This window comes from Oryzias latipes, chromosome 22 (genome assembly GCF_053564925.1).
Source record: "Oryzias latipes strain Hd-rR chromosome 22, Olatipes_Hd-rR_3.1".
NCBI classification, from domain to species: Eukaryota; Metazoa; Chordata; class Actinopteri; order Beloniformes; family Adrianichthyidae; genus Oryzias; species Oryzias latipes.
Window position 1 is genome coordinate 29,315,763 of NC_136258.1, and position 20,093 is coordinate 29,335,855.

General features: G+C 42.9%; 2 protein-coding genes across 13 annotated transcripts in view; both read right to left on the reverse strand.

Annotated features, from left to right (window-relative positions):
* Nucleotides 1–10,852, reverse strand: part of pacs2 (phosphofurin acidic cluster sorting protein 2) — a 48,297-nt gene extending 37,445 nt beyond the window's left edge. For 3 of the 7 annotated variants that reach the window (XM_023951633.2, XM_023951632.2, XM_078941196.1), the window contains exon 1: nt 10,471–10,852. In XM_023951633.2, coding sequence (XP_023807401.1) covers nt 10,471–10,586 — 116 coding nt within the window. In that variant the 5' untranslated portion in view covers nt 10,587–10,852. Of the gene's footprint in view, nt 1–10,092; nt 10,345–10,470 lie in introns of those variants that run through there. The other 4 variants (XM_078941199.1, XM_078941197.1, XM_078941198.1 and 1 more) reach the window with 3 other exon arrangements.
* A 1,638-nt stretch (nt 10,853–12,490) lies between these two features.
* Nucleotides 12,491–17,060, reverse strand: srsf5a (serine and arginine rich splicing factor 5a). Of its 6 annotated transcripts, none has more exons than XM_004082080.5 (9): nt 16,910–17,046; nt 16,211–16,265; nt 15,744–15,874; nt 15,588–15,658; nt 15,266–15,370; nt 14,736–14,805; nt 13,520–13,593; nt 13,340–13,444; nt 12,491–13,267 (listed from the first exon to the last, which is right to left on the reverse strand). In XM_004082080.5, the coding sequence occupies exons 2-9, from the start codon at nt 16,254–16,256 to the stop codon at nt 13,000–13,002; spliced, it is 870 nt and encodes a 289-aa protein (XP_004082128.1). In that variant the 5' UTR covers nt 16,257–16,265; nt 16,910–17,046; the 3' UTR covers nt 12,491–12,999. The 6 variants fall into 6 exon arrangements, with proteins under 6 accessions (XP_004082128.1, XP_078797353.1, XP_004082127.1 ...); XM_078941227.1 differs by having other exon boundaries at nt 16,166–16,265; XM_004082079.4 differs by lacking the exon at nt 16,211–16,265 and having other exon boundaries at nt 16,910–17,060.
* Between the last annotated feature and the right edge of the window lie 3,033 nt (nt 17,061–20,093).

Sequence of the window (20,093 nt, forward strand, 5' to 3'; positions counted from 1 at the left end):
TGAGGTCACGAAGGCCACATTTGCAGGCTGTGAAGGAACACGTCCAACGTTTGTCCGCCAGCAGATTTTCCAGCCCTGATGTCAGACGGCGTCCATCTGTCCCCCCCAAACATCAGGTTGGTCATGTGACTCTCCTGATGACTACAATATGTGGAACCCCGAAGCTCAGAAGAAAGAGCCTGACCTACATTTCCTCGCCAAGCCTCAAAGAAAAAACTGAAATAGTAACTTCAGCTGGAGCCCCCCCCCCCCCCCCCCCCCCCCCCCTGCAAAACCATGAGACCGCTGAGGAGCATTCAGGAGGGAACCGCAAAATGCATCCAGACCAAAACAGGAACCCAACCAGTCAGCAGCTAAATCTGCAGCTGCAGGGATCTGACCGAACGTTAAGAAACATTTATCCTTGTGTTTAATTTTAGACCAAATCATCTTTAAAATGTAAAAAGACGTTTCTTTGTTCCTATAAAAAATGCTTTAAAGTGTTGCTCAAGATCGGCCTGGAAGACATGAGAACACCAAAGAGAAAGGCAGCAGATAAAAGGAGGACAGAGGAGACCAGAGGACAGAGGAGGACAGAAGAGACCAGAGGACAGAGGAGGACAGAAGAGGACAGAGGAACGCCCCAAAAGCAAAAGGCGAACTCAACCAAACAAAAAAACCCAATTCTGTCCATCGGAGCTCCGCAGGAGGAAGGAGACGTTCCTGCAGGAGGAAGGAGACGTTCCTGCAGGAGGAAGGAGACGTTCCTGCAGGAGGAAGGAGACGTTCCTGCAGGAGCAGTCAGAGTAAATAATCGTGGACGTTTTAATCATGAAGCCTTGTTTTTACCTGAACTAATAAACGAATAAACACCAACGAACTCCCTTCATGAATCCACACAATCACATGTGATGATGTAGATCTGCCACAAAGTTTGACACATCTCTGCCCCCGCTGGCTTGTTTTAGCCCGTTAACCTGATTTACTGCCCCCCCCCCCCCTTTAGTGCTGTAAACAAGGACAAAGTAAACAACGGCCGGTAATCACAGCCATTTCAATCACTTCTGCCGCATTTGGAAAGCAGGTCGGCACAGTTTTCCATGATGAGGCCGTGAACAGATTTATGCTTTAGCAGGAGGGGGGGTCACGTAAAATGTTCTTACTTTACCTTTAAAACAGGTAAGTGTCTTTATTCAAGGCCATAATTCACGGACGCCACATCCCTCTCAGCCGTCTCCATGACAACTGTGTCAAGCAACCAAAAAAGGAGAAATTTTACATCCCAGCAGCGTTTTCATTTCTTTCAAACTAAAGAACGAGTCTCAAACATTTAAATAAATATACAAAACAAGTTTTTCTAAATCTCCGTTAACCTTTCTATCTCCCAAATAAATATCATTTTCTTCCATTTTTAATTTGGAATTCATTTTAAAGAAGCAAAACAGATTTTTCAAATCGATCGCTGGATTCTCTTGTGTTTATTTTCATTTGTGTTTGAAATAAAAGAAAACTGAATTGAAGAATTCACCAAGCGTTCCACTAAAGGGGAGCGTGAGGCTTAGCTTTACCCCACTGAGGGCGTGTTGTTGCCATGGTAATCACCAACACCTGCATGCACCTGGTAGCCACTAAATAGGATTGTTGGCACAGGGAATGATGGGAAAAATGATGACATCATAACAGGAGAAACCATTAAAAAAATGAATGGGGCCAAAATTGTTTATGGACCTTTAGTTTCAGCTACAGATGTAAACTCCTCCTGGGGATTTCAATCTACAGATCATTGGGAAGCTACTTAGGCTGAAATGAGAAGATTGTAGATTTTAAATGCCGTTGGCGTGGCGAGCTCGTAAAAGTGGCGTCCCCCTGAGTTTTTATTATACAAGAATATTGTGAAAATATATCTTATTGATCGTTGGCTCAAGCTGAACAAAAGAATATAACATAAGAAAGGAACGTATTAGGAATGTGGGCGTAGTTGACTAAAAACACTTCGTTGCTAAGGAAATTCAAAAAATTACTTTAGCAGATTCTTCTAAAAGTGGCATAAACCTGTCCGTTACCTCCAGACGACCCAAAGATAAAGTGGTTGCTATGGAGATAAAACCACCGGAAAAGCGGTCATTTTGAAAAGAGTGTTTTGTGTTGTTTTTATGAATATGCGTACAGCTCTGACCACGGCAGCAGAGGCAGAGGGGGGAGAGTGAGGGCTGTGGCTCTCGGGCAATGCGGGAGTCTATAGGGGGCGGAGGCGAGTGGCGCCCGCTGCCCGCACAACGCCACTCACAGCTTCAATTCCATTCATTCATTCCAAACTAAACTGCGTCGCCTTTTAGCTGATTTGGGGTTTTTTGGTAATTCCAAAAGTGGACTTTTTTAAAATGTAATACCTTATATAAATAAATAAATAAAGATTTAAATATTGCCCCAATAGTCTGGTCTCAGTTATTTAGTCATCTGCTGTTTCTGTTTGCACTCGTCGCCTCACAGATGGTCGGTCACATGTTCTCTGCTGCGTTTATTGTCAACAGTTGCTGGTCGCGTTCACTCGCACGCAGACGGCGTGGAGGAGGAGAAAAACGGATGTTTTTTTAGCTTCATCAAAGTCAGAGCAGCCTGGAGACGTAGTGAGAAGTTCCTGCAGTCAGCAGGGGATCGAGATGATGGCCCTGCAGACTCAGCACCTCCTCCAGGAGGCTTGTGTGCTTCAGCTGGAATAAACCCGCCTGAAAGCAGAACTCCTCAGAGACAGAAAACTGGAAAAGAAGCAGGAGAGCGGAACAGGACCGGAACAGAACCGGACTAAACGGGTCTGAAGGCTCATCCAGACGGGGAAAAGAGGTCGTCATGGCGGTCTGGGTGTCCAAAAAGGTACAGATTCTGAACATGACATCATCACATGTGAACGTCTTATCACTGAAGGTGATGGTGGGAGGAGCTGTCCATGCAGTCACGTCCTCCACCTCCTCCAGGTGCAGTGCCCCCAACAGACTCCACCTTTTTAACCCTTCGCTCAGTCTGTCGACCACAGCAAAGAACAAAGTGATGGAGGACCTCCAGCATCTCTTTCCAGACATGGAAGAACCCGAGTGTCACGAAGAACTAAAGCCAACTCTGGACCATCCTGTAGACAAACATGCTGCTGATGCTGACAGGAAGAGGCGGGGCTTCCTCCTCTCTGAAGTCCTCTGCCACCGTCCTCATCTTCATCACGTTCAGCTGCAGGTTCTCCCCGAATCACCTCACAAAGAAGTCTGTCAGTCTGATACAGAACCACTGACTGGAATCACCAACGTGAGTCCAGTTCATGGTGAAAGCATCTCTGGTGATGAATACAACTTTTAAAAAAGACCTACAAAACTATCGCAATAAAAACACAAAATAACCAAAGTTTCAACAACAACAATCTCAGGGACCCGTTTTTGTTTCCTAGCAACAGTTCAGCATCATCTGCATAAAACACGACTGTAAATGAAGGACAACAGAACCGTCAGGGGTCGGTGAAATCCCAATAACAGAACGAGTCCAACTGTTTCAGGTGAACACAGAACAAGAAACCAGAGGAAGTGGCTTTCTCTTTCAAAATAAAAGCCTCCCTGAAGATGTTCGCAGTGAGGATGAGTGAAGCTTCTCCTTCACCACCAGGACATGTTCTTTCAGGACGGCTGGACTCTAAACGTAGATGTCAGCTCATCAAAGGAGCTTTTTCAGTTCAGCTTCATGTCCCATGAAAAAAAAAACCTCAGTCTGTGGGTCTGATTCACTGATAAATAAATAAAAAAGGCTTTTCGCTGCGATTTTTAACTTGGACTCGGGTCACAATTTTTTTTGACTCCACTAAAGATTTTAATCTGTGAGCTCTGCTGTGGGCTGGACACAATAGTTTGAGCTGATTTTGGTGAATTTTTCCGTAATTGAGTTTTTAACGTTTATAGAAAAGAAAATTCTAAAACCAAAACTTTTGCTGCTTTTCGAAAATGTCGGTGTAGCTGAACATGTCTTAACTGTTTCTATACGATGTCACGTTGTAAGCAGAGCGCCCCCTGGAGGACAGAAAGCTGCTGCCCTGACGGCAAAGATGACAACAATTTGTTTTAGAAACGACACAGTTTTAGGAAAATTCTATCCACACAAGTAAAAATGATGTCAAGTAAAAAAAAGAAATTCTGGTGAAAGTCCATCCTGGACTGCAGGTTCGTTCTGGCTCAACGTGCACGTCACATGACTGAAAATATGAAAATAACTACTACGCCACAACACCTACAGCACTCGTGACATCACAACAGCCCATTCATTCAAACCGAATGTCTTTGCTGCAGTTTGATTGACAGCAATTTAAAAGAAAAAGTACTCAGAAATGCAAAAATGAAATGATTTTTTATTACATTTGTTCTCTTTTATAAGAAAAATGCCACAGGTTCATGTGAAAAACGAAAAAAAAATATTTTATTTTTATATAGTTTTAGGGGGAATTTTTTTTGTTCAGTAGTTTGTTCAAAAAGTACGATAAATGGTGTAAAAATCCACAATCCAGAGACCGTAAACCCACTTTCCCTTACAGAACAAACACAGACGACAAGAAAAAGACACAAAGGGAACAAAGAGCAGCTTTAACTGCCCTCGTTCATCCCACTCTGAATTCCTGCGATGTGATTGTCCCAGCCCGCCAGGGACAAAAAGCCAAGTGTCTCCCCGCAGCTCAAAGCGACATCTCAGCATTCTCGCCTCCAACGGGCGCAAATATGACGGCCTACTGGCTGGCGCTGCCACTCCAGGGCCGCTTCAATCCGCCTCTGTCTCTGAGACCGGCACCATCTGCTGCGGCACTTGACCTCCCGCCTCCGTGCTCTATGCAGAACTTCAAAAATCTCCAGGTGTGTTCTCCTGCTGGGAGGGGCCTCCACACACCTGAGGCGGCTCCTCGTCTGCAGGGATAGGGGGGCAGCCACGAAAAGAGGGGAGCACCTTCTAGGTTCTTCCTCCAAACAGCAGCCGGGCACAGGCTGACACTCTGACAGTCACGGCCCCCCCTCCCCTTCAGCATGAGGGCCCCTCCCTCACCTGCCACAGGTAATTATGGAGCATCAGCACGTGTCCTGAAACCTCTGAGGGGAAACGTGAGACCAGTGCGGCGGCAGCACGTCCCACAGCCTCACAAGGCCGGGCCGCAGCGAGCGGGACGGCGAGGAAACTGCAGCCGGTGGAATCAGGACACCCCCCCCCTGACCGTCAGAGGCTTAAAGGGATGAAACACGAGCAAACGGTTCGTTCCACGCCATTTCAGCGGCTGATGGAGGAAAAAAAAAAAAATCACACCTGAGGTTTGATGGGTCTGATGGAACCCAAAGGTCTTTTGAAAAAGTTCTGTCCAAAGCTTTGAAGTCCCCCTCCGATGAAAATTTTCATGTTTTTTCATATTGAAAACACCACTGGAAACGTGTTTATTAATAAATGTCAGAGGAGGACTTTAACAAATATCATTATTGGCTGAGTAAACTATATTTCAGGCCAAAGCATCGACTGTGTAAGATAACTGAACTGCCCCCCCACCCCCACCCCCCCACAGGAAGTGGTTTATTCCACCTCCAACCAAATGAAGTCAAATCAGTCGCCTCTTTTTTCACAAACCAGATGCCGCTATGTTGGAACCAGACGTCGTCAGTGATCAGCGATTGGTCTGAGTCATCGTTTCTATGGCAACCACTCCCACCAGTCAGGAGTGAGGTTGTTGGAAAGCCACACCCCAACCACTTGAAAGGCGGTCTGCATGAAATCTGTCAAACGTTTGGAGCGTTGGACGCGAGTTTATTACAGAAAATTCAGGCGCCGCCACAGCCTGGCGACCCGTTCAGGGTGAACCCCGCCTTCGCCCAACAGTAGTGGGGTTGGCTCCAGCAACGCCTCGACCCCCGGAAAAAGGTTCAGCAGGTTCAGAATACTGATGGTGGTCACGCCCATGACCTGTTCTTAAATGTTGTGGGCATTTGCGATGTTTTAAGCTGAAATTCTTCACTTACAAGTGTCATAAAATGACATTTTGACGTCTTTACATCATAGAGGATTACGGCTGTGCTTCCGTCAGCCTGATGACCGAAGAACATGAGATGTTCTGCAGGTCCAGACGGCGCCGAAAACTCAGATAGTTCCAACACCTGCTTAACTTTCAGGAGGAAACCACCAACCATCATAACCTATCTCGTCCTCCTCAGGTCTGATGCCGGCGGCCCGGTGGAGGACTGACCTGCAGTTACAGCAGCACTTTATCTGCTTCATCTATTCCTGGAAACAAATTGGTCTTATTTCAGCTGAAAGCCGGCAGCGTCACGTCCATCAAAGGCATTAACCTAAGAGGATAAAGAGAGTTGAGGAAAAAACACACCCCTGTGTTCCAGCAGTAATTAAAGCCTTTTCTCCTCTCCAGCGGCTGACAGCTGCTGACCAAAGACTGACATGGCAGCCTGACCCGCACCAATCAGGACTTGGCTCGGCTTCCACGCGCTGCAGTTTGACGGACATCAGTTCGGTTCTTACCGTCACATCTGAACGCTCCGAGTCACAACAAGCGGTTCCACAGGCCACCAGCCGCCATGTATGAAAGCGTAATATTTCCTCACTTCTGTCTTTGTTTTCATATCAAATTACAAATGAATCAAAGGCATGAATGTTCTGGTTAGAAACAGTTAGAGTACATTTTTTAAATGTCTGCTATCGTTCAAAACCACAGAGACGTCTGTTTGCATCAAACATCCTTACCATGACGCTACGTCAACGTTTGATTTTACAAACGATTTAAAACAGTTTCAATGGAGCCACAATTCAAATTGAGCCTCTTTTTTTTGTCCCAAGTCTCTCACCGGTACGGAGGACTCAGAACGTCCCATTTCAGTCCTGAGGACTAATATTACAGAACGGAAGCTTCGGCAAAGTGCGTTAATTTCTGATCATGCACACTTCAAAGGCCATTAAACTGCTTATACCATGGTCACCTACAAAAGCAATAAATATTATACCAGTTTTTAGTACTTTATTCTTGTTATTTTTTCGGTTTGGATCGCTTTTTTCAATAAAAGCGGATTTTATTAGGTGGTGTTGTCACGGATCAGCCGGCGTGGACCTCGACTGCAGCGTCAAAGGGAAGCGATATCTATGCTGATGATCACGATGTGTTAAATAAAGCATCAGATCAGAGAGAAAGTTCACCTCCAACCGCTTGTTTTGTCCAGATGATGAAGATAAAGTTTGTTTTAAAGAAGCCGGCGCAGTGATACAGAACATTTAGGCTATGTGACCGGAACTAGTTTTTTACGCTGCATTATCCCTGTGGGTTATCACTTTTAAATGCACACCCAGCAGCCAATCAGAATTGAGAATTCACTCGGGCCATGGTGTAATCACGTATGACCAATTTTCATCCGTGCATTAACAGCAAAATGTACATAGTTGCTGTGTAGCACAACTCTAAGATGACATGAGAATTGTAATAAATCAGTAAAGATTAATCATATTATGAAACCTGCGCTCGATATAAGCATAGGACCGATGATAACGTCTGTTACTGTCACTGAGGCTCTTTAGGGCTCAACTGTACACATTAATATTTTTATGCCCCTAATATTCAGAGTCGAGTTACTCAACTGCTTAATATTCATAAAACCTTCAAAAAAAAATCTCTACAGATTATTGAAACATGTTGTCAAACCCAAAGAATAAGAGCAAAAGGACATTTGACAACTTTAAGAACTATTATTACGGCCTGAGTCCCCAAAAAACGGGCCGAGACCAAAATGAATCTCTTCTCTTTTCAGGTCAATCGTACAGAAGAAAAACAACAACAATGAATTTGTCCTGAAATGCAGCAGAAGTGATGCTAAAAAATATTGTTATGAACCAACATCTGACAGAACAGAAAAACTGCATTAAAGCTCTAAACTATAGGAACTGACGTCTATCGGAACCTGGATTAGCTAACGGATGCAACTATGGAGTTCTACTCCTTTACCAAGTACTTTACTGTTGTAACACGGGGTCCCTCTAAGTATTTATGCTATGTACTGACAGTAAAAAGTATCCGTTAGAGACGAAAATGAACACGAAAAAAGGAAATATCCAGTTTGATAGTTGTGCAATCTGATTGGCAGCTGGTAGGAGAAAAAGTGCTGATTGGTGAATCAGTTCGAACAGATTGATTCGGTTGTTACTTCCTGTGTGCGTTTGTCCTCTTATGAGGACCTGAAACAAGTTTCTAAAGTAACAAATCAGTTCATGAGAACCATTTTACAGCTGTAAAATTCTTTTCAATGTGTTCTTACGACATTTTACAGCAGTAAAACTCGTTTTTACAGCAATAAAAATGCTTTTTTGGAAGCTTTAAACATGTTTTTATAGGTTTAAAACCGCCTGTTTGATTTTTTACACACAGACAGATTGGAATTTTTGCAAAAACAAAACATTATTTTACGGCTCTGCAAATTGTTGTTTGCATTTGCAGAATGGATTTCCAGAAGGAGGGGGAGAGTTGTACAGCTGTGAAATACTTTTCAAAGGAAACATTTCCTTGTTTGACGGTTGCAGGGTAAGAATTTGTGTAGTTCTGCAGGCGGGTACTCCAGAAGGCCCGTTTAAACTAGCCTGACTTTAAGCCTTAAATCCGCCTGAACTTGCTTACTCTGGGTATGTCGGTTCCCAAAGACCGGGTATGAGTTAGCATAATTACGCTCCACTTGGTAACCCTGGGTTAATGCACGTGCACAGCAGGTACATAAAGACATTCTCAATGGATCGCCGATTTCTGGAGTCACCATGGAAACGCGTGGAGAAAAAAAGAGAGCGCTATACTTCAGTGAGACGGAGTCTGAGATTAATGACGGGGTATGAAGATTATACGTCCATCAAAAAAGTAACACGGCTGCATCATCAGCAAAAGAAAGAGTTTCTGCTTGGAGAAAAAGAACAGACAAAGTAAACGCACGAATATATATATATATATATTTATATATATATATTTATATATATATATAAATTATCCAACTTAAATTAATTAATTCAATTGGTAATAAGTAATTGAGTTAAATTTATTCAACCTAATTTCTTACGTCTATCCAACTCAATATTCTTTTTACAACTCAAATTTACATATTTATCTATCTAAATGTAATTTTACTCCAATTCAATTAAATGTTTTTCCATCTTAATTAATTGTACTTCTTGAACTCTCATATGTCTAAGTTATAGGCTGCAGATATACTCATTTTTACATTAAAATAAATGAAACGCAGTGAAATCACATCATGACACTATAAACCTTTTCTCAGTCTTTAACATTACACCACTAAGCATTAGGGCTGCTAAATAAACTCATCCTCTTCCTCTCTCTCACTCATGGTGCAGAAAGAATTAAACATAACAGGACAAAATAACTAGACAAAACACAGTAAAACAGCTAAACAACTAAACACATTTGGTCAAAAACCCACACTTAAACCCAAATCCATCCAGACAGGCAAAGGGAATGATATCCCACAATCCCTTGCGGTGCCGATCTAACAGCAGCACCAAAGTTACACCTACTTAATTGAATTAATTTAAATGAAAGCAAAATAACTGTCTGAAAACTATGTGTTATTTTTAAGGTGACCTAACAAAAAAATGATTTATCTTAACTGCAGCAAATAATTAAGTTAGATCAAAGTATAAAGTTTCTCTTTCCAACATCCATATGTGGTCTTATCACCCTCTCACGGTGGAAAAAGTATTATCTGAGCTTCTTCATCCACTAAATCATCTTCAAATGGACACGCCATGCTGCTTCACCTCTCTGAAAACAAACTAACATTGAACTAAACCTGCTCCAGACCAGGTTATGTTCAGAGCATGAGTTGCCATGGCAACTTAACCTACCCTGAAACATACCTCCATTTCTGGAACAGAAAGCTGAGGTTATCAACTTCCTTAACCTCAAACTTATCGCGGGAGCTAGCATAACCTGCTTTCTGGAATACCCCCCTGCTCACTGATGTCAGACAGGAGACACCCTGGGGGACTTTTAAGAACCTTCTTCCACAATTAAAGAGAACGGGTCCCTCACCTGAACCGTCAATACCTGCGTCCGTTTACCTGTTACCTGAGGTCTGGAGGATGAAAAGCTTGATGCCTTCAGAGGAAATGTCCTCATCTCCAAAAATCATCCTCCAGATTAGGCGGTTAGTAAAATCTCGGAAACTTTTGTTTTGAAAAGACTATGTGGCGCGCGCGCTTGTTCAGATGAAAGGACGTCACGTGAAGGTGCGGCTGACGTTCCCGCTCCTGTTCATCATCAGGCCTGAGGAGCCTCAGATGTTCGTGGCTGCTGTGCGTGGATCCCCGCCGCTGCGGGGCCTGCGTGGGCATGCGGCTGGCACGATGACACAGCTCTACCCGGCGGGGCGGGTGGGCAGTTCCGGCAGCTGTGCTGGAAGCGCGCGCAGCCCCGCAGCCGAGCTCACGGCGTCTTACCTCGGGACGCAGTTCGGGGAGGAGCCGTCGATCTCCCAGGTGGCGAACAGGTTCATGGGCACCGGCCTGTTCAGAGCCCCGCTCCCGAAGCTCAGCCGACCGCTCCGCTCCGCCATGGTTCCGGACTGTCCGACACCGAGCTGCGGGTCCGTGCGCGGCAGCACGGGTCCGCTACCAAGAGCGGCGCGTCAGGCGCATGCCTCCGCGCGGTGGGGGTCCGCCGTGCCGGGGAGGGGAGGGGCTGCGGCGCGCGGCGGCGGGGCCAGGGCTTGTTATGCCGACCACGCTGACGGAAGGGAGGGAGGGAGGGGGAGGTCATCACCGGGAGGGGGAGGGGGGGTTAGCACCGGGAGCCTTTATTCATGAAAGGATCGTTTATGTAAGTTTAAGAAACATGACGAGTTAGCGGTGCCGTTTCAAACCCCGCCGATAGGGGCGGTGTGGAACCAATCAGGACTGGCATGCTTGTCCCCGCCCACCATCGCTTACCCAAAAACGTCACGTAAATATTTCACACATTTAAAGCCTGATTTGTAATAAAGACACTCTAATTATAGAGCAAACATACAGACGCAAATGAGAATAAATCCATCCTGACTCTGATTTCTGACGTCATTTCTAACAGCACTACTTTATTTAGCGTCATTGTTTGTTTGTTTTTCAGTTTATTGACAACAACAGAGTGAAGTTTTCAGGGGGAATTGAAATGTGTGAACATAATAATATAAAATATATGAGAAAAGATAACATCAATCCAATTACCTTGGGGGTTTATTCAATTTTGAATTTGTAAAAAAAATCCAAATAAGTTTTAAAGTTGTTTGATGTATTTAGCATCACTGTCTGTAATTCCTGGATTAGGGATATGCTCAGCAACAACATACTGCGAGTAGCATTCCTCAGGATCCAGATTATGGGATTCGATCTTTTCTTGAAAGAATGTAGTCTTGGAAATGCAAACAAAACAGACGCTTGCTTCCAATTAGCTGGATCCTTCCTGATATGGAATCTTTTTTGCGCCAATTTTCTCACCGTTTTGAGAGAAAAACGTCTACAAGTTTGAATTCTTAAACATTTATTTTTTAGTTGAAACAGAAAAAATGACTTGAAACACAAAAAAATGTTTGCAAACAAAACAAGTTTCCGCCGCACACAAACCAGTCTATGAGCTGATGGAAGAATTTTCTGACCAATCAGCATCAACCTGCATGTCCATGTCTGTGATTACATTTGTAACTCGCAGAATATGACTTCACATAAGAGGAAAAAAAACAAAAATTTGCATTTAAAACGTTTAAAATTGACATTTTACACTCAAAATATAATTATTGAGTGTTGCTCTTGGAATAATGGCACAAACACCCCTCCATATTTAAATGCTACTAGCACACAGATAACAAGCCTCTGCTCATAGTTTACTGGATTCAATACTTCCTCAAATTAGTATTTTACTGAAATCTGATTAACAGCAGTCAGGATCCGTCTGCAGAGATGTTTCCTCATTTGAACAGATCAGAGGATTGAAACTGGCGCGTTCAATTCTATCCAGTATGTTGTTCGCTGCTGCCCCCACGTGGCAGAAACCCGCCACAGCAGGCGGCTGAGGGAGTCGACAGCACAATTACAGAGCAGTTCCAGAATATTCTAAAGGATGACGATCAAGAAAACCCACGATAACAATCTCACATGACATTTACTGTTTTAGGCTTTAATCTGATGACTTTAATCCTGATCGATGAATGAAACCTTTGTGTCGTTTTAAACATTAAATCCTTGTGTTGCGATAAAGACAAACATTTTGATGTTTCCCCTGCTGCCCCCCAGGGAAGATCATGTTTCTCTACATGCAGATTTACAGATTAGGAGCTGGATTATCTGAAAGCTTTAATTATAAAAAAAAATTATGAGAGCTTCACTTTGTCTTTAATGAGTGGAGAGAACTTCAAATTTTTCTTAATCTCACATGAATAATCTGATATTAACAGATTCCGTGACACAGATTATAACAGAATCCAACAGCTTCAGGTTTACGAAAGTTTTATTGACTTTACAGCTACAGATTCAGTACTGGACACTCATCTGAAGTTAGAAAAACTAATAAAAAGAAACAAGTTTATCTTCCTTAGTATCAAATTAATAAACATTTACAGACCAGAATATTTCCCAGCATTCCACAGGCTGGAGATGATATAAAGCAAAAAAAAAACTGCTCAAAACGAGGAACAAAAATATATTTTTTTCACAAATCAAAGCTGAAAAATAAATTAGCAGCTGAAACGATCTGAAGCTGAAAGCAGAAACAGAGCAGACGACCCATCAGGCAGCACTGATGCAGGGGGCGGGGCTAAAACAAACGCTCGCATCGTCACATTTATTCCTCTGCAGAAAAACAGAATCACAATGAAAAGCAGAAACCAAAGCCGGGACATTTTCACAACTGGGGGGAATGGAGGTTGTGTCAAAAGGTCACAAACTCCCCCCCCCTCAAAGATAATCAGCCCCTTCAGGCCTCCAACTCTGACCAGGATCTTAGTGTTTGCTGTCTGCCGAGGGCGAGCGGGAGCGCGACCGGGACTGGGACCGGGATCGGGAGCGAGACTGTTTGTTCTGGGCCGGAGAGCGCGAGCCGGACCTGGAGCGGGATCTGGACCTGGAGGGGGATCTGGCTGCAGACTTGCCCCCCCCTGACATCTTCTTCTCTGGGGTGCGGCTGACGGAGCGGGAGCGGCTCCTGGAGCGGCTGCGGCTTCGGGAGCGACTCCTGGAGCGGGAGTAGCTGCGGGAGCGGCTCCTGCTTCTGTGACGAAAACATGTGTTAGCCGCAACGCCACAAAGGCCACAGACCCCCCCCCGTGTGAGAAGAACCCACCTCCTGCTGTCCTCAAAGATCTTAAGTTTGCGCCCGTTCAGCTCCGTTCCATCCAGCTTGGAGATGGCGTTCTTCAGGTCACTGCGGGAGGCAAACTCAACCACCCTGCAGAGCACAACAGCCGTCAGCACGTTGTCATGGACACACCTCCTGAAGGCGGAGCAGGAAGGAGCAGCTCACCCCTCGTTTTTCGTGGGTCTGTGCGCGTCCACAAACGTGACTTCACCTGCTTTTCTCATCAGGTCTTTCAGGTCCTGTTTGGAGGGCAGAAAGCGCGTTTAGCAGCAGACAGAAAGCCGGAGTGTCATTGAGCCTTCTCTCACCTGGAAGGAAGGAAGTCAGAACAAACAGAAAGCATGGCAACCCACATCTGACCTTGACTGTCTGATACGCCCCCCATGTGTGAGCGGAGGCCGTGTAAACACAGAGCCTTCTACACAAAATGCTTTCAGCTGTTTAGTCTTTTTGTTTTGCTTCTTTTTGCCAATAAAAAACTGTTTTGACTTGTTTTTTTGTGCCAGATGAAACCAGATTTCAGAGTAAGAGACAGCCGAGTTTTTACTTTACAAACCCAAACGGGCTTCAGAATTATACAGACCCCCCCCCCCCCCCCCCCCGTTAACAAAACTTTTTTTTAAGACTTGGCTCGGCTGTTACATGATTTTCCCTGTAACCCCTTTAACCCCCCGACCCTGAAAAAACCCCATCACATGAGTTTTATGCTACTTACCGCTCCAAACCCAGCAGACATTAGCATAGAGCCACTTGTCCAAATAGCAAATGGGAACCAATGCAGTGTAAAGCCTCGAGAAAAGCCCTCGAGAAACGCCTCGGCCTTCACCCAGCATCCGGCCTCCTCAAGTAAGGAACCACCAGAGAAAGTAGGGGGTGGAGTGTGTGCCCGACTCAACACCGCCCCCCCAGCTCCATCAGCCACAGACAAAGACCCAAATGGGAGTGTAGGGGACCGTGGATTTGAGGGGGTTTACAGCAGTCGCCAGCCCACAGAACCTCCAGCCTGTGGCTACGGACCTCCTAAGGCTACTGAATCCTGCGCTAGACCACTTTCACCCGCTAGGGGGCCCAGCCAAGACTTTAGACCAGCAGCAACTGCGTGTAAGGAGAGGCACCAAATGAAAACTATTGAGTACAACAGCCAGCAGAGGGCGCTACACACTTGTGACACCCCACAGGAGGGTGTTTACCTTTGATACAAAGGCAGCTGATACAGTAGCTGTTACAAAACACATTTTAACAGTTGTGGTTAGAATGACCAACTGAGGTGAAGACTGACTACTGATATTTTACCAATTTAACAATGCCAGCTACATGTTTGATAGTTATTCTAATCTAAAAAAAATCTGAATTTAGTTAGAGACTATGTTGCTTCTCTTACCTGCCAGCTGATCCGGGAGGACAGATTCTCAACAATGAGCCTGTGTTCTGTCCGCACAGGTGGGCCGTACCTGTGAAACATCAGTGAAAGGGACCACAGATATTAGTGGGGTTTTCTGAGTGTCTGAAGCCCCACACTGTCACAAAAACACCTTTTTCAAAACGGTCTGTTTTTGTCTGCTCCTGATTCTCAACGATTTGAACAAAGAAAAACTCAGAAATGCAACTTTTAGGTTTGACTTAGTTTCAATACGTCCTCCATCACCAGAAAAATGCCACAAGAACATGTTAAAAACACTAAAAACAGGAGACGGAGTCTATCTCACATTGATGACCTCCTTTAAGGACTTCAATGGAAAACAGGTCCCAACCTAAAAACAAATGTTTCCAAATTTGTTTCTCAAAGCCACAAAGTCTTCAAAACTGCTTGACTTTTCTTCCAGAAATACTTTCTATACTGTAATGTTTACTGTGCTCACACACAAGTAGTTTTTTTCTTTTTTAAATCAGAGCTTTTTGAACCTGACATACCTGGATCCAGTGTTGCGGGACTGTCGATAACCCCCACCAAAACGTGCCATACCCGGGGGTCCGCCCCCTCTTCCTCTCCTGGAGCGAGCATGTTCAATAGTAACCCTGACGAAGAGCAGGCAAACACCACAATGAGCTTTTAGTCGATATTATGACCCTAATGTTCCTTCATGTGTTCATGAGGATCGATAGAGTTTTATCTTTTCTTCATAAAATTACTGAAAGAGGGAAGTACTTGCTAGCATTTTGAAAGTATTGCTATAGCAACCTTTACGCAAGCCTCCGGGGGAAAACTCTTTGCTTCTCAGAAACAGAACCTTACCTTTCACTCAACAGCTCTTTGCCATTTAGTTCATAAACTGCATCATCTGCATCTCTGTGGTCATCAAATTCCTAGGGGGAGAAAAAAAATAAACACTTTTAGAAGATCTGAGGAAGGAAAGCAGGAAAAAGTTTCTACCGAAGCCGCCATACGAACCACAAAGCCAAATCCGTTCTTCAGGTTGATCTCCCGGATTCTTCCGTAACCCTTAAAGAACTTCTCCACGTCTCTCTCTCGGGCCTGAGGGCTCAAGCGGCCGATGAAGACGCGACTTCCACTCATGGTATCTGTAGAAAAAAGGGTGAAGATTTAAACACTCTGCTTCCATCTGAAGCTCCTAACATCTTTTGATCCATTTACAAAGTGTCCCCAATGGTCTTTTAATTATGATTATGCCACTTTTAGCCAAATATCAGGAAACCTGTGCCGTTTTCTAGGACATTTTTATTGTAGACCATCTGTTTACATCCTCTCCCACTAGCTTACAGCCCTTCACAACCCTTAACATTGCTAGTGCAACAACAATGGTGTGCAATATCCGGCTGATCCCTGCAGAGATGAGCTAAACAAAGACGTACATGGATCCATTTGTCTACAGGGGGAGGCATCAGAATGGGACCCACCGTCTGTAGCACCTACGTCACTGCTACGGGCTTTTTCAGACGCCATCTTTTTCGTCTGCTCCCGGTTCACAACCATTTGAATAAAGAAAGCTTATATTATTTTTTTTTAAATACATGCTCTCCATTATTGTAAAATTACCAAAAGAACATGTTAAAATCACAAATTTTAAAGAAGTGGGTCTTTAACGCGGAGAAAAACGACAAAACACGAAACTAAAAAGTCTCGAGACACACGAAGTAAAAAAAAAAAAAGACCAAAATATATAAATATATTTCTATTGTTTAATCTTCCAAAGCACTTTTTAAGGATCGATCATTCTGTGGAAAGCTTAGATTTTCGCTTTACATAAACTTTTTTTTTTTGGGGCCTAGTGATCGCGCGCTGTCCTTCACCAGCCAACAAAAACCATTATGTGGCGCAGTCCTTCAACACTAAACATTTAACTCGACAAATGACAATATATGAACAACTACGCGCTGTAATAACCCATTTCTATTGTCGAAAACTAATTTCTATCGTCGAATTTATTCATTTATCTCGAAATATTTGTAGGGGTTTTAGATCCTGCGTCAACGTACGTCTGTTGCCTCGAGGTCGTTGGTTTAGCCGACGCCATTTAGCATTAAAACCTCAAATAACTTCCAACAAAACACAGTAATCCGTAAATCTATCTCTTATATTTTGTTATATTTGCTTACCAATGGTTGCTTTGTCGTGGGTGCGTCTTTACTCGGTTTGTTTTTTAGCAGCAACTAAAAGTAGGTCAAGCTCTGACTGAGAGAAAATGGCGACTGAGCTTTTGGAGCAGGAAATAGGAAACCCCGTTGCTGTTTTGAGCAGCAACGGGGTTGCCAGACAATGGCTCAGTGGTGTAATTGTATCCCTCAAGTGAAACTTTTGTTTTTGTTAATATAGAATGTAAAACAACTGGCTGATACATTATTTTATTAAATTATGAACTTTTTAGAAGAAAAAATAAGACACATGCTTAATCAAATACGTGTTTTTTTGTGGATTAGTTGAAAAACGTTTTAACGTATCTGGCAACCCAGATCTGCGCAAAGCTGTAAATCATGTTGCATTTGCTGTTCCTCGGAATTACTAACTATAACTTTAAAACAGTCATCACAATGTACTTTTCAGCCGTATATTCTGTGTCTTTTTAGCTAAAATTTTATAAATAAATAAATTAAAACATTTACTTTGAAAATATTTAGGTAGATTTTGAACATGTATTTGGAAAAAGACGTACGTTTACTTTATTATACTAGATAGAAAATATAAAAAAAAAAGACTTTGATTTTAGAGCTTTAATCCTTTTGTTTATTTGTGGAAGGCACCCTAATTTCGGATGAAGGAAGGGTAGTAAATCAACTTCAAATGTTCACTTTTAAAAATGGAAAAACAAAACTCAGAACACAAAGTTCCGAGTTTTGTCATCTCGTGAAGGCAGCATTCCTTTAGGACTTTAACTTGCACTGTAAATAGCCCTCCTCTCTGCAGTCCATCCTTGCCTCAGTCATCACAGTATCTTTATGTGCTGTTGAACCCATAACAGGTGGAGTTCCTCTGCCTTCAATGCAAAAATGTCTCGAATTTATTCTAAATAGCAGTTAGGTAATAAAACCTTCAACATTATTCACGAGTTGCCAAAGTCAACAAGAAAATCCGTTTTTTTTTGCTTCACCTTTGCCACACCCTCAACCTTCATTTGAAATTATTACTGAGAGAAGCTCTGGGCAGATTTTTTACCTATAACGGTGAAGTCTGATTAGATTAAATATACACTACGGAGATTAATTTGCTTTTTTCACAAACATAATTGAGTATTGAGTATATTTCAGAGTCAAATTGGCTTCTGGTTGATGATGTGAATCAAATCCACGACAGAAATTAGCAGAGCGGTAAAAGTCTTATTGCGTCCTTGATGAAAATCTAGAGTCAAAATCACAATTTACTGGAAAATTAACTGGTGTTTTTACAAAATATCTTTCAAGCCAGATGTACATTTTGATTTAAGAAATTCTGCGTAATTTTGATCAAACAAACCATTTAGTTGCCTTTAACATGTAAAAGGTGGAATATTTTAAATTGTAAAAACAAAGCGAAGACACTGAACCGGGTCAATTTCTTTAATTATAATCACAATCAGTCTTGAAATGCTTGTAGGTTAGAAAAAGATTGAATACAAGGTTTTCACAGAACAAAAGAAAAAAAACTGTCTGGAAACAGATCTGGGTTTGTAAAACTCAACACTTTTCAGCCCCATTGACTCCAAACTTACCAAAATGTCTTTAGACTAAACCAAAACTGAGTCTGTTTTATGCTCAAAGAGGTTTTAGATTCAATGACAAGATGATTATTTCATTTGCTCAACTGCAGGATGTCAGAGACCAGCAGCAGGAGGTCACGTGACCCTGCTCCAAGAAAAAGCTCGACCTCAGCAGCTTCCTGCTCACCAAACAGTCACTGATTGACTGAAAGCCAGCTCCAGGAATCGATGAAGACACGCCGCCGTTTCTGCTGCTCCACTTCAGAGGCAGATTTCCCTCTGAAACCAAACCTGCACTGAAACAGAGAGCTGTCGTTTTCCAATCATTAAGTTCTGGATTTACATAAAAACTGATTAGAAGCATCAAGACTGGACAAAGAGGTTGAACAAATGAAACGTCACCTTTTAGAGAAACTGGGAGGGAAAATCATATGTAGAGAAATGGTATGGAGAAAAAAAGGAAAATAGTTTTTGAGATGTAAAACTGAAAACCTCCAGCAATTGTTTTAATCTCAAGGGGTCAAATTTGGCCCTCAGTCGTTTTTTTGTTTTTAATTTGCTTTTTTTCAAGGTCACTTTTTATCTATTTTTTATTTTTTTTGGCTGCCATGAATTGCTGCTTCTCAAAATGAACAAACAAAAACCCAATTTGTTTAATAAACTTTAAAAAACCTGAAGAAAATTGTTGTTTGGTTCTTCAGGGTTACAGTTTTAGACCTTTTTCCTGGTTTTAGATATTTGCAGTAGAAACGCCTCCTGTCAGTCGGAGATTTGGGTCAGATTGATGGATTAATAAAGCATTATAGGGTTCAGTTTAAATCTATTTTATCAGAGTTCTGTGCTCCTGTTTGCATTCATATCTGTTAGGATGAGTCCCTGGAAACTTCATGTGGTGTACCTCAGGGTTTAACTCTAGGCCCTTTTTCTATCTACATGCTTCTCTTTGGTCACATCAGCACCATTTGATTGTTACTGTCTGATAACTCAACAAATTCCAAATCTTCCTCAAGTGTTTGGGTCAAATTTCAAAAGCAGAAAGTTATTTGTGTTTGATTCAGACTCAGAGTTGTTCAGTTTCACCACAATCTGGTCATTTCTGCCCAAATCTGATTTGGAAAACCGAACCGTTTATCTTTTGGGGCTACATCAACTGTAACTCTTTCCAGCTCTGAGACTACGTTAAAAACCAAAGTGAAGATTTTACAGCTCATCTTTCAGAAATGTTGTTCTGGCTCCGTCATCCAGACACAGATCGGCTCCTTCCTGATCCAAAGTTCAAGGTCAAACCTAAAGGTCGTGTCACACAGCCGCTATATGTACAGTCTGCTCATTTTCCACGTATGAACTGTTGGTCTTTCGTGATCCACGTGTGATCGACATCATTCATGTGTGATCGACATCATTCATCAGTGTCTGTTGCGTTGGTCGATGTGCACGGACGTCCGTCAGGGATTCAGTCGACGGGTCTTCACGTGAATTCTGTGTTTTACATAGTTTATACACAATTATTATGTAACTCTTATGCAATTGTGTGATTTTTGTGAAATGTATGAACAAATTAGTGTCGGCGACCGTTTGACGTATATCTAACGGACATATCACGCATGAAC

Bases quoted from the DNA above. Each gene is read 5' to 3' on its own strand.
- srsf5a (XM_078941226.1), bottom strand. From the start codon at position 16,256: ATGGCGTCTGAAAAAGCCCGTAGCAGTGACGTAGGTGCTACAGACGGT. The intron at 15,659-15,743 runs GTTCGTATGGCG...TTCTCCCCCTAG, and splicing joins AGAACGGATTTGGCTTTGTG to GAATTTGATGACCACAGAGA. The intron at 13,594-14,735 runs GTAAGAGAAGCA...CCCTCCAAACAG, and splicing joins CCTCCCGGATCAGCTGGCAG to GACCTGAAAGACCTGATGAG.